This window comes from Cyphomyrmex costatus, unplaced genomic scaffold, assembly GCF_001594065.2.
Source record: "Cyphomyrmex costatus isolate MS0001 unplaced genomic scaffold, Ccosl1.0 scaffold408, whole genome shotgun sequence".
Lineage (NCBI taxonomy): Eukaryota > Metazoa > Arthropoda > Insecta > Hymenoptera > Formicidae > Cyphomyrmex > Cyphomyrmex costatus.
In genome coordinates, this window is record NW_017278296.1 from 229,420 (window position 1) to 242,889 (window position 13,470).

Below are 13,470 nucleotides of genomic sequence, written 5' to 3' on the forward strand. Positions count from 1 at the left end.
AATATTATTCTCCTTATTTGTTTTTGAAAAATTACAACGGAAATGTAAGGCATTCAAATTTTTTTAAATTTAATACAACTTGGATGATAAAGCTTGATCCGACACTTTTTTTCTTGCACTTCTAGATTCTTTTCCCCATAAAAAATTGACATTTAATTAAGGAGCATCTTACATATGTGTATATATGTATTTATATATTTTTACGAAATATACGTAAGTCACATAATTGTGCAGTTTTCATCATCGAGTTAACGTTATAACACGGAGTAAACTTACTTCTACTCGGGCTGGGTAATACTTTATACATTTATACAATTTCCTATAAACACTTTCGAGTCTCTTTAGTTGCGCAAAAATATACTCTAACGATTAAAACAATTACATTACAGGATAAAAAGTTCACAGGTAAATGCAATTCATCGAATTTCGCTGCGTGAAGTATCTTTAGTATACAGATTGCACTGGTAATGTAAAAAATAGTGTGAAACTTTCGAGATTCGTTTCTGATCGAAGAAACAATACTTTTTTTCCACGTATAGTAAACATAATGTAGTACGAGATATAATTTAATATATGCGATATATTTATAAATCAAACTAGCGATGAAGAATAAATTAAAAATTTATATACAACTCTATTTCGCTTCATCTTGGAATTACAACTACTTTGCGTTTCAATCATTCTTAAACTATTACAACTGATTGCCTTAAAATGCTCAGTTAAAGTATCTCAGAATGTTCAGTTTTATATCTGCATAATTTTGCTGACTAAGAACGATATTCGTAATACTTTATGAGTCACGCAGTTTGCTCTTCTAAAAAAAAAAATGTTACGTAGCATTCAAAGTTCTAATAGTTTGCCATTTTCTAATATTTGCTTTTCTAATAAGTGTTTTTTTTTTATCTTGAAAGTGACATCGGGGAAATTTATAATATTATAATACAGAAATAGCAAACTTGCATATAATGCATCTAAATAGCTGATACAACAAAGCGAAATAGATCCATATATAGATTTCTCTCTTGCTTTGCAAGAGTTCTGAATTAGTTTCTAAATTATATCTCACACGTCAATAACATCCCGTACATTGTTATATAAACAATGTTGTAAAAAATGTAAAAAAAAACCAAAAGTTAATGCAAGCGTACTATGATACTGACGTTAAAGGCACTTGAGTTTCAGAATTAGCCTAACTAGAATGGTTCTTAAAACATGATCGCGATAAAATTACGACTTCGTAAACAAATAGCGCGTTTCACACGCGCATGCATCCGAAATGCAGTCTATGTTATATGGCAGTATTAAGTCGTTCTTTACAAATATCTCAACAAAAAATAGAGTATACAGTATATATATATTTTTAAATATTAGTTCCTTTAAATAATTATATACGCTAAAACGTTAGCTTTAGATCTTGTTATGCTGTTTGAAGCTTTCGTGTAGTTCAAACTCTTGCTAAGTTCGAGACGAGATGCCAAATCGCGTGCGGTCGGCATTCGTGATTATTTGCAAATTATTTAAAATCGTGTCACATTGCGGCAACAATACGATTTTTTTTTTAAATCTCATATTATCCTTTCCTCCATTTCGAGACACATTATTTTCCGGCGTAGGTCGGATTCTTGAAGGTGGAAGTCGCTTGCTTATAAATTGGATTCTCTCCCTATAAAGCAGATAAGAAGAAAACGTTATTAAATTAATCAGTATAAAATAAATCTTACAAAAATTGTGCTTGAGGTTTGGAAAATTAATTTTATTATATTATTTTTTAATCAAATCACTTTATCCTTTCTTTAATATTTTATTGCATTATGAATCTTTTATACATTTTAATTTTTAAATTATACTTTTTTCGAAAAATTAGTTACGAACTCGGTACTCAAGATTCCTTCTATTTTTGATAAAAATTGATCTGAGAAATTTTATTCTTAAAAACTCGATTTGATGGTTTATAATATTAGAATTTTATAATATTAGAAATACAAATCGTACCGTGTCCCATTTCGCCATCATTCTTTCTTTCTCAAATCGGGCGAATTCACGTCTATCATGTATGGTCGTCAGCAACTTCCACAGTAGTAGCAATGCGAGACCGATTAGTACCACCGCCGCGATCACGCCCAGCACGATGCCGAGCATGTAGACCTGCGGTGGGCACTCACGGTCGTTTTGAGCGCGCACCTGCAGGCAATTGGTCTCATTGTAGTAGTAGACGAAGTTATACTTGCAGTCGTCTTCGTCTGTGCCGAAGCACGGCACTTCGTCATTGTCCACGTCGACGATCACTGTTTCCACTCCCTCAGGAACAAATTCCTTGCAATTTCTCGCGCATTCTTCAGGATCGCTATAATTTCCGGTACCGTACATTTGGCACTGTACACAGGGCTTCAACTCTTCACAGCGACTTGGGCAGGTCGGGCACTTATTGCAATGTTTGCCGGAATATCGAATGCTGCCTTCCTCGTGACAGATGCACTCTCCGCAACTACAGTCACCCTTTATAAACAAACAGATGAGAAGCATTTTATGATAAATCTCTAAATTTTTGTAATATGTCTCTACATTTGTAATTAAATATTCTCTTTTTTAATTATTAAAATAGTTATGTGAATGTGTAAATAGAATTATTATATTTCACTGTAATTAAAATTATGTCAAAAAGATGATTAAATAGCAAGTGTAATTTTTTGTTACCATATACTTTTAGTTACTTACATGGCCTGAACAGAGCACACCATTCGTGGTTCCTGGCGCAATACAGGAATCATTAGAAGACCTGCAGTTGCAGGATGGTCCGGTCCAGCCAGAATTACAGACACACTGACCACATTGGCAAGTGCCATGATCAGAGCAGAGCTTACCCTGATCACGATCACAAGAGAAATTGTCGCACTCACAGAAATATCCCGATATTATCTACAATAACATAAATTCATATCGCAAATATTATCCACATAAATATTGTTATAATAATTACGTTTATCTATTCTATTTTGTTTTACTATTAATTTTACCTATTTTCTTTTTGTTGCATTTTCTTATGCATTTCGTATATATCTTCCGCTGAGTGTAATTATTGTTACTTAAGATAATGATTAATAAGATATTAAGAATAAATAAATTTTGCAATTATAGATGTGCAGGCAGGTAGGTTACACTAACGAGTCTTTAAAAAAAAAAGGTTAAAGAAAAGAAAAATGCCTATTGTAAAAGAATTTATCTGTCACAGAATTCAGGTAATACCTCGTCCGGATTCTCTCGCTCCTCGCACTCGCATTGACCGCAGGCGCACGTACCACGACCAGAGCAGTCCACGAGGGAGGTGTTGTCGGGGCGACAGGAATGGAAATGCTTGTAAAAGCCGGTTAGCTCCTCGTTCGAGCTGCACTCGCAGTGTTTGCCAAAAAATCCATCGTAACACTCGCAGACACCACACTTCAGCGTGCCTACACCATTGCACTCGGGTGAATGCTCCTCATACATGTGACCTTGACGCTCACACTCACAGTCGCACAGCATTTCCAGATTCACCGTGAGAGTCTCATTGATACCGACCTGAAAAAAAGTCCGATTAATATACAATGGTGACAAAATTTTTACAATGTAAAAAATATAAAAATAAGAGAAATATGTAGAAGATAAAAATAAAATAAAATAAATTAACTAGTATATTTTTCGAATTGATCGATTAGATTTGCATAAATAAAATAAAACTCAATTTACCGGATAAATATCAAACTTCTGCTTCCATTCCGATCTGTTGGCAGGGCAGCTGGTGACTTCGATCTCTGCGATGAACTCCACTTTCGTGCCGACTTTGAGTCCGTCGCATTTTGACGTCTCAACCGCTGGTCCAGTGCCCAAGCAGCTCGAGAAATATTTTACCTTGATCGCACTGCTGGCTGTGTCTTTCATCTCCACTGAGCTTGAGATAGCGTCATACTGCTCGCGGATCAGTTCTACGACGTTGCTGGAATCGTCCGAGAGTTTACCGGCAAAAGAACCTTCCACCTGCTTCGTCAATCGCTTGTAGACGTTGATCTGTTCTTCGGTGACCGCCCATATGATGTTTATCGCGTTCTGCTTTACCTTCAGGTTGATCTGAGAAATGCTTGGATAATCTTGCAGAGACGAGTGGGTGTAAGTGCCACCGATATCCAAGTGACAGAGACCGTCATTCGGTTTGATGATACCACCCAGCTTACCGTCGCCCGCGTAGTGAAAACCGGCATCAGTTGAGAATACCAACAGCCTTCTCGCTTTTTCACGCCAACCGATCTGATTCCGGCAAACTATCGCCTGCATAATCGCATCGAAGCCACCTTCTGGCGCGTCAAGATTGCCAGACACCGAAGCGTTACGTACCAATCCCTGTAAAAGAGAACGTCTCACTTGAGAAATCAGTAAATTTTTTTTATTTACAATTTCGTTAAAAACTAATAAAAAGTACAATATAAGATTTTTTATTAATTTCAATTCAGAATTATATATAATGAAGAATTTCTCTCTTTTTGAACCTAGAGAATTAAATTATACCTAAAATTAATCTTAAATTAGAAATTAGTTTTATATATGCCTGTTTCAATGTAGATTGACTTTAATGATTCAACTTACTCTTCGTCTTTTTCTAATTAGAACTACAAAAAATTGAAGAGTTAGTTGAAATGAAATTAAATTACATTGCTAAAAACGGGCATTAAAGTTAGATTTATTAAGCCAGTTAGATTTTATTTATAATCTGAAATTTGAATATTATATTAATGTGTATGGATATTTACGTACCGCAAATTTGCTCGTGTCCTGAGAAAGCCTCATGATATTCTTGTACCCGTAAGGCGCCGCGCAACCGTCACACGGTTCGATAAGACTGAGAGATTTAAAAAATGAGTAACAGTACATTGGACAACATGGTATACTTCAATTTATCTCGAGACTTACGATTTCGGCACTGTATTGACGTATGGCATCACAACTTTATCGACAAAGCTACCGAAACCCAGACGAAAATTACTCGTAATCTTGCTCATACTCTCGACCAATAACTGGCCCAAGTCAGACAGTTTTTTCTTGTCATCCTCCATGGATTTACTCAGATCCATAAGATAATAGAGATCGACAGGATAATCCTCTGCTTGGGAATAAGCGAAGGACATTCTGTAAGCTTCATCTGAAACAAATTAACGTATCGAGTCGATAGAATAAAATATACAAAATTTTAGTTTTATTTTCACATAATAATATAACAATAATTTACTTATTCTGAGCTTCAGATTAACTTCTTGCGGCCACATTTGTACAGCTTCTTGTCTTCTGCTCCCGCTACCGCCCCAACTTTCCTTATGAGAATGAGAAGAAGACGAACTAGAAGACGAAAAGTTGGAGTACGAACTCTCGATGCTACCGTATCCTCCTCCTCCTCCTCCACCAGTGGCGTAACCACCCTTTGTCAAGTTTCGATGTCGCAGCATGCTGAAGACGTTGTCTGGGTTCCATGTATACTCAGGAGGACACGTCGCAAATATTTTAGTATTGATATTCGGTAGGAAGCACCTCTTCTCTGAGAATTTCTACAAAAGTGACGTCAATTTAGAATCTATATCAATAAAATATTAAACTACAAATTTACTCATCTTTCTGTTAGTGAAAGAGCTACATGATTATAAAGAGAAGATAATAATAAACTAAGGTATAATAGACTTTCTGATTGAATCAATATGGACTTACTGGTGCCGCGCACCAAGCACAGTGTGGAGTCTGTATGCATTCATGACATGTCTGTTTACTGATACATGGATTCATGCCGGTCAATCTCTCTGGAGGAGGAGGATAGTTTGCTTGAGCAAACAAGGCCGATAGGCTCGTTGCTAGCACCCCCAACACGAGGATCCATCTTGAGCTGCCGAACATTCTGTAAAATCGCAGGTAAACCACTATCAATCCTTTGATTTAACAAGAAATTCACATAGATAAATATTTCAGAAATAACAGGATATGAAAATTAAAAAAGAGTAATTAATGGCATTAAAGTAGCAGCAAATTTAGCCACTAGTACCTCCAACATAAAGACCAAGCTTGAACTACTGAATATTCTACAAAATCATAGGTATATAATATACATACTAGTGTATCCAACAAAATTTGTTATGAGGGATCTGTGTCAAAAAGAGTTTTAAACAGGCTGATGGAGTAATACAATTCAAACATAATATTGTTCCTTAGATAACACATGATATTCTGAAGATATTTTGAGAAAAATATTACATATACTCAGGACGTTCCCTACTTCCATTCATTTCTTGCCCGAGAGCAAAAATCAAAGTATCCTCAAAACTTCAAAACATCCTTAGAATATCAAGGGCTACCTCGCTACTTGTATTATGAAGTTCATTAACAGTTATAAAAATGTTTAATCATTAAAATTTAATTATGGTACTAATTTTTTTAAATATTCCACTCTTTTTCATTGAGGACTTGGTCACCTTAGATTACATACGATTTCGCTTCCATTTCCAGGAAACCGTCTCGATGCGAAACGGACGGATCGCGATCGAATCTAACGACTGCCTAGTCGTGCACGACGTGCATCCTCCGCTGCTTATTCATACGACGAGGATGCCGTCATCTTTATATTTGCCAAGCATCATCACTCCGATGTCTACTCGCGCGTGCGACCGAAGCGGACGATAAGCGGCGGAGTTCGTGTCGTAAGCAGTGAAGAGAGGCAAAGAGGAAACGTGCTTACTTGTTTCCGTGAGACGGAGTGTCTTTCCTCCTTCCTTTTTTTTTTCTCCTCCGTGTTGTTCTACAGCATCACAGACGTGATGTTTGGTTTGATGTTTCCCTCGTCGTCACTCGAGATCACCATAAATGGCAATCCACCAAACGAACGCACCAACGCGCACGCAACACTCCGTAGGGAGTGTTCACTTCTCTCGTTTCTCGCGTCGGGTCGCGCGTCGCGCTATACGTCCGTTCCGTTGCGAGCGCGGCTAAGTTCACGCGGCGACGCGGATTGGTCTGTCGCCCGCCGCGCAATTAGCTGCATTCAGTTTATTGCAAACGCGCTTTAAAGTTTTCTAAAGAGTAAATAATAATATACAGGGAATGGAAGTAACTCGTTACTTGTAACGAAGTTACAGTTACAAGTTACTTTTTTGGTAACTTTACTGGTAACTGCGTTACTTTCTTTTTTTGGTAACTGTAACGGTAACGAGTTACATTTTTTGGGTAACGGTAACGAAATTTACAGTTACTTTTGTCGTTACTTTGCACACGATTGAACACGGTTCGATTGGATACATGCTATTTACAGCGCTTATCAATAAGACTTGAAAGCCCTTAGACATTCGGCCGTATGATTCAGTAATTATTTTACACTTCTATCTTCTATGTAATACATAGGACATACAAATATTTCAGTTTGCTGCATATTTTACAGGTTTTAGAATTACAAAATTGTGTTTAAAAAAAATTAAAAAATAAATTAAATAATAGTAAAATGAGAATGGCTACGAACCCAAAAGCGAAACAGTTTAAAAGACGATGACAATAAGTGTGGAAACGTCGTTTGTTTTTATCTTGTTTTATCCATGTTGTTGTTCTAATATATATTTATACATTTAATTACATTGTCATCGTCGTTCTTATCGGAAATAAACTGTTTCATTTTTGGCTCGTAACCCTTCTCATTTTACTTTTATTTAATTTATTATTTGAGCCATTCTACATTGTTTTTTTTTTTTAATAAAACTATATATATATTTGTCAGTATTACATATAAAAAAAAATGCAAAAGTACATTTTTAAATTGATTTTAAAAAAGTAACGGAAAAGTAACGAAAAGTTATTTTTCAAGTAACGGTAACTGTAACGAGTTACTTTTAAAAAGCGATAACTGTAACTGTAACTAATTACATTTTTTACTCGGTAACGAGTAACTGTAACTAGTTACTTTTAAAAAGTAACTTTCCATTCCCTGATAATATATAATGTACTTTTCTGATAAAATTGCATATTTTTGAGATATTCGTTAAGAATAAAATTAAATACGATATTTCCAAAAATATGCAATTTTACCAGAAAAGTATATTTTATGGTATTGATGGAGACGTACAAATTGTGACGTTTCTATTATGCTGTATAACTCATTTTCGAAATATTTATCTGTTACAATTAAAATGAATGGTTCTGTATATGAATTATAAATTACAAATTTCTCTAATTGTTTAATAATTTGTTTAATAAAAATTAATAATTTCCAGGATTTGTGCTTGCATATACAATATTAAATTTTAATTGTTCATATTTTTTAATCGAACTAAATTTGACCCCATAGTAGCGTACGTCACACGGCATCAGAGTGAAGTTAGCGCCATTTTCAAATCAGTGGATCAGTAAAAATCGTCGCGAAAACGGGCCGGTTGAGCTCCGGATCGAACAGCGATGCGTTCCGATGCTATTAATCAGTAAGTATTATGTATAATTAGTCATACAGATGAGATTTATTAATCGTGTGATACAAATTAGGGATTGGAGCATCGGCGATCTGTCAAGATGCATCTCGCGAGATTTATTCCATCGAGCGAGAGGAGAACGGGAGAAGGTCGCGACGGTTATTTCGCGGTGTTTCCACGGAGCTGTCCTCGCTTTTACTTCATTCATTCCTGTTGCATCGATAACGTTTTGAGATGATAAATGTTTTGAAAGATGCGTCATCACTACACAACCCTGACAACACGCACGTATAATCAATGATGTGACGTATTGGTGAGTATATAAAATTATCTTGCATTTTAATTAGTCCTTTAGAGACGATCAGATTTTTTAAAAAATTGTATGGACAATTTATAAATAGTGCACAATATTTACAAAATAATTTCAAAAAATATATATTTATAAAACTTATTATTTTAAACATTTTGTAAATATCTTTGTGTTCTTAGATTGTACAGATCATAAACATTTATTATAAATATTATGAAATATTTATTGTAAATATTGTAGTAAATATGTGTTATAAAAATATTCAATAAGACATGTAATTATAATCCAAGTAAAAAATACTTATTAGGAGTATTTTTTATACTTATCATTAATATTACATAAAATATTTATGTAATATTAAAAAATAAATAATAATAAATATTTATATATATATATATATTATGAATATTCTGTGCTGCCTGAATTTGTATCATGTAAGATTTTTAATTAGATTAGTATGTGTTTGTATGTGTGGACACAGTGTGACCACTACAAGACATTGGTAAACAATAAACAGTCCGCGCGAGGCCGGTATCTTCGGTGTAAAGGCGCGTTCACGTTTATATCAGTCTGTGTCGTAACGATTCGTAACCTTCTTGTGCCACAGTGTGAATATGCGTAAAATAGAATAACTCGTAAAATCGTCCTGTTGGTGAAGAAACTAAATTTTATTTCGGTGAGTGTTCATCACTTGTCATTCACAAATTTTGATGGACAGCTGGGATTGCAGACAGGGATATTCGAGGCAAACAGCGCAGTGCGTGAACCCTTCAGTCAAAGAGGTTATTTTGCCTAACTAGGGAGAAACATCTACCTTAGGTTTCCTGCATTTAGTATTCTAGTTTCTTCATTGTGATAATTTCTAATATATGACAGATGTTAGATTGCAAATTTTTTTACATATATTAGGATTAATTGTACATGCAGACCTGTACTTTATATATATATTAAAAATTTTTATCAAAATTTTAAAATAAAACGTTTCAGTTAGAGTGAGAATTCGATTTTTAAAAACTTGCCTTAATTATTAAATATGATTCCATTCCACATTTAAGGAAATATACTGGAGCGACGATTAAATTTGATAAAAAGTGTCGATAAAAATAATTTTTTAATTCTAAATAAAATATTATGTATATCAAGAAAACATTAAGTAAAACGTTATACGTACATTTCTTGCTTTACTATATCACATAAATGCGATATATGTTATGTATGTACATTCAAATCGTACTTTTTTGTCATTTCTCTTGTAAGCTTTAAAATCATAATTTAAGAGTCTCATGGTATTCTTTTATTCAAATATAGGAAAGTACTTTTTGTTTGGATATACTTGAATTTATATATACGAGTATATAAGAATAATCTACGCAATAATAGAAAACTGTAATTTACAATTTTTTTGAAATTTTCATACAAGTTTGTACTTTTCCAAAGCTATTTGTGTTTTTTTCTTTTAGGAAGGATTTTTTATTCTGTATAAGGAAAATAAATTGATAAGGAAAAATACGAAATGAACGTTCGTTTCGTCGGTAACTCCAACATTTCCTTAAATTTTGTTAATAAATTAATTTGCATAATTATAATTCAGCCAAGCGTTTGTATATGATATTATTTTTAATATATTATTATTTGTTTTATATCTAGATTACAATTATTCTAGATTGTTTAAAAATATTATTTTATAAATTACTGTTTTATATTATTATTTTGTATTATTTTACATTGATTTATATTATTATATTGTTCTGTACTATATAATTATTAAATTTGAAAATCTCAGTGGCTTTGTTGATAATTTTTTTCAGAACTTTTCATAATTTATGAATATAATTAAAAATTTTTTTTCAATTCTCAGATTTTTTATACAAATAGGAACATTTTTCAGAAAAGTTGAGAAAATTTACACATCTCTCACGGAATTCATATATAAGAAAAATTCTAAGAAAAGGTGTAGACTTTTTCAGTATTTTTTAAAAGTAGAAATTACGGGAGCGACAGGCAATAATCAATAAAGACGCGAAATTATGATTATTTGCGTTGATATGATAGCTATATTTATCAAATCGTGTACTTACCTCTTCCTTTCGTTTTGCTTCCCATCTTTATGATAGATGGCGCAACGATGCGGTTTCCGATTTGTTTTCTTGTGCGCTCGTTCACATTTCTTCAGTTCTCAATTTTTGCAGAGATTCTTTAGATACTAATGTTTTTCATACGTTATTCTTAGAAATGCCAATTTTATCTACTGTCGTCGCAAAATTCGCGATCGTTAAAAACAAATTGCAGTTTCGATCTCTAAAGCAATCACTTTCATTGTAAAACATTTATTGTTATAAATGATAAATTCTAATTCTTCTCGATCGCTTTCTACAAAAATTTGTTTCAAACAAGCAGCCTCTTGTTCAACACTGAAATATGTTATTTAAACTCTTCGCGTGATGATATTATGTTATTTTTTAAATAAATATATTACAAGGACAAATATTTAAAAAAAAAAAATGGATTTTGTATAACATATATAATGAGAAGCCAGATGCAATATTGCATATTATGATTGCTGAATGTATTTTGGTAGAGTCGAATTAATATAATTGTAATTCTATAAATAAATATTTTTAATATTAAATTTTATATAATTCCAATTAATTACCATATAAATATAAGTATTAAAATAAAAGATTATTAAAGTATTGAATAATGTATAATTAAAACTATAAATTCCTTTATTATGCAATTATAAATCTTATTTTTATATTATAATAAACATAGGAAAATAAATATAATGAATAAGCTTTATTAAAAAAACAAAAAATAATATATTAAATAGATTATTATATTTAAATGTCAATTTAAAATCTTCATTAATATTAGCATTTTGTGTCGCTCCTGTGCAGTTAAATCGTTGCCTTCTTTACTCAAGCATTAAAAATAATTTAACTTAAGTTAATCAATTTCTATATTCTGTTGGTATTATCTTCATCGAAATATGTAGAACGCGTCAATAATTTGGCTCTCAATTAAAAATTGGAACCAATTTTTGGTTGGTCTCGAATATCGCCATTACTTTGAATAACTATGCTCTTCCACCAGAATGTTACACCTAATATTTTTACATCATAGGATCATTTGGACGCATATAAATAAAAATGAGATAAATAAACGAGGGGACTTCTGATGATACAGTTTATTATCGTTAGCATTGTTTGAGGTACCATACATGCGCCGATTCGCGCGTCATATCGGGACGTTTCCTTTTTCTACTTTTTTTTTCATTATTTTTTTTCTCGTTCAAGTCCCGGTTCAAATTTAATTAACGAAACGAACCTGGAAAGGTACGTTTAGTTGACAAATACAATAAAGGTGAGAGTAAAAGGAAGCATCGATAGATTACGAATTAAGCGCAAGAGTATTAATTTACAGATAGGAGGGGAGGGATATAATACCACAAAGCTCTACGAAATAATTGTTAGTTAAATAAATAAAGAAGCGATTGCGTTTCTCTCGAAGAAACGGTCGGACTTCAGCGATTCATAAATAACGAAGGAATGCGGGTGCCCTCCTTCATCACCTCCTCCATCGGTTATCCTCGCGAAATGTACTCGAAATGCATCGGCGATTTCAAGTGATGGCGAGTTACCGGCAAATTGTATTGATTGATTATATCGCGTAGAACACTACTTCAAAAACACCAACTAACAGAAACGTCTGCTAGTTATATTTTCCTATTTAATAATATAACATACATTATTTTACCCCAAAAAATCCAGGCTGTTTTATTTTTTAGGCAAAAAATTCGAAATTTGTGGATTTTTGGGGGGGTTTTATTGGAGTTGTGTATTGAAGATTATAATCGAACACCAAACTTTCTTTTAAGAAAAATTTGTTTAAGAGTTAATTTTAAGTATTATCCAAATAAATGTTAATATAGTTTATAATATAAGTAATATCATAATTTCTCTTTCTTTATTTTCACTATAGAAGTGTTTTTTTATATTTGAAAAATTTTATCATTATATTTTCACAAAATTTTTTTATAATTGATTTTATTTGATACGTAATTAAATAATGATAAATGCAACATGTGTAAACTAAATATTACGTGAAAAATATCAAATAATGAATTTTAATTAATTCAAAAATTTTCAATGCCCATTCCCTAAAATTTTTAAAGTGAATTTCACTCTGAAGAGTAAAATCTCTACGATTATATTATTAACGAACAAATTTTAAATAAATCACTTCTTGTGTCTGATGATGTTTCGAGAATGGATTCGGCACGCGCGTTCCTTCGGCTTAACTCAACTAGGAATAGTAATAATAATTAGCGATAGTAGTAGTAATAACAATGGTAATAATAAATATATAGACGAGGCCGAGTCAATAGTTTTCGTATTCTAACTTGGATCGCGCGCGATCGAGATCGTCTTTCAGTCGCCTATTCGTGTCGATAAATTTCCGTTTTAAACGCGATATATTTCGTCCCTCTATTATACATACTTTCTTCACGAAATCTTCGCGCGTAGTCCGTTAGTGTTAAATAATTTCTTTTTACGTCGCAAGAGCGTCCGCGCGACACAAGCGAGGAGGAGAGCTTTTTTTTGAAATTCAGCTTTCGATCTTCTTTTGCTATTCTTTTTTTCTTTCTTTTGACAGTGTATCTTTTATTACTGCTTTATTATCCGATCTATCAAGCACGACCGAGAA

At 32.8% G+C, this 13,470-nt stretch overlaps 2 protein-coding genes across 2 annotated transcripts in view; one reads left to right on the forward strand and one right to left on the reverse strand.

Annotated features, from left to right (window-relative positions):
• Positions 1-881: 881 nt before the first annotated feature.
• Positions 882-6,903, reverse strand: mys (position-specific antigen beta subunit myospheroid). Its single transcript, XM_018543916.1, has 10 exons — positions 6,743-6,903; positions 5,725-5,908; positions 5,255-5,567; positions 4,939-5,167; positions 4,783-4,867; positions 3,724-4,371; positions 3,244-3,555; positions 2,716-2,916; positions 1,993-2,496; positions 882-1,663 (listed from the first exon to the last, which is right to left on the reverse strand). Exons 2-10 carry the CDS (start codon positions 5,905-5,907, stop codon positions 1,598-1,600), a joined length of 2,541 nt encoding a protein of 846 aa, XP_018399418.1. The 5' UTR covers position 5,908; positions 6,743-6,903; the 3' UTR covers positions 882-1,597.
• A 2,445-nt stretch (positions 6,904-9,348) lies between these two features.
• Positions 9,349-13,470, forward strand: part of DNAlig3 (DNA ligase 3) — a 43,488-nt gene continuing 39,366 nt past the window's right edge. The window contains exon 1 of the mRNA XM_018543914.1: positions 9,349-9,439. The gene's annotated coding sequence lies outside the window, so the exon portion shown is untranslated. The remainder of the gene's footprint in view (positions 9,440-13,470) is intronic.

Bases quoted from the DNA above. Each gene is read 5' to 3' on its own strand.
- mys (XM_018543916.1), bottom strand. From the start codon at position 5,907: ATGTTCGGCAGCTCAAGATGGATCCTCGTGTTGGGGGTGCTAGCAACG. The intron at 2,917-3,243 runs GTATTACCTGAA...ATGTTATTGTAG, and splicing joins AGCGAGAGAATCCGGACGAG to ATAATATCGGGATATTTCTG. The intron at 2,497-2,715 runs GTAAGTAACTAA...TTGTTTATAAAG, and splicing joins GTGTGCTCTGTTCAGGCCAT to GGTGACTGTAGTTGCGGAGA.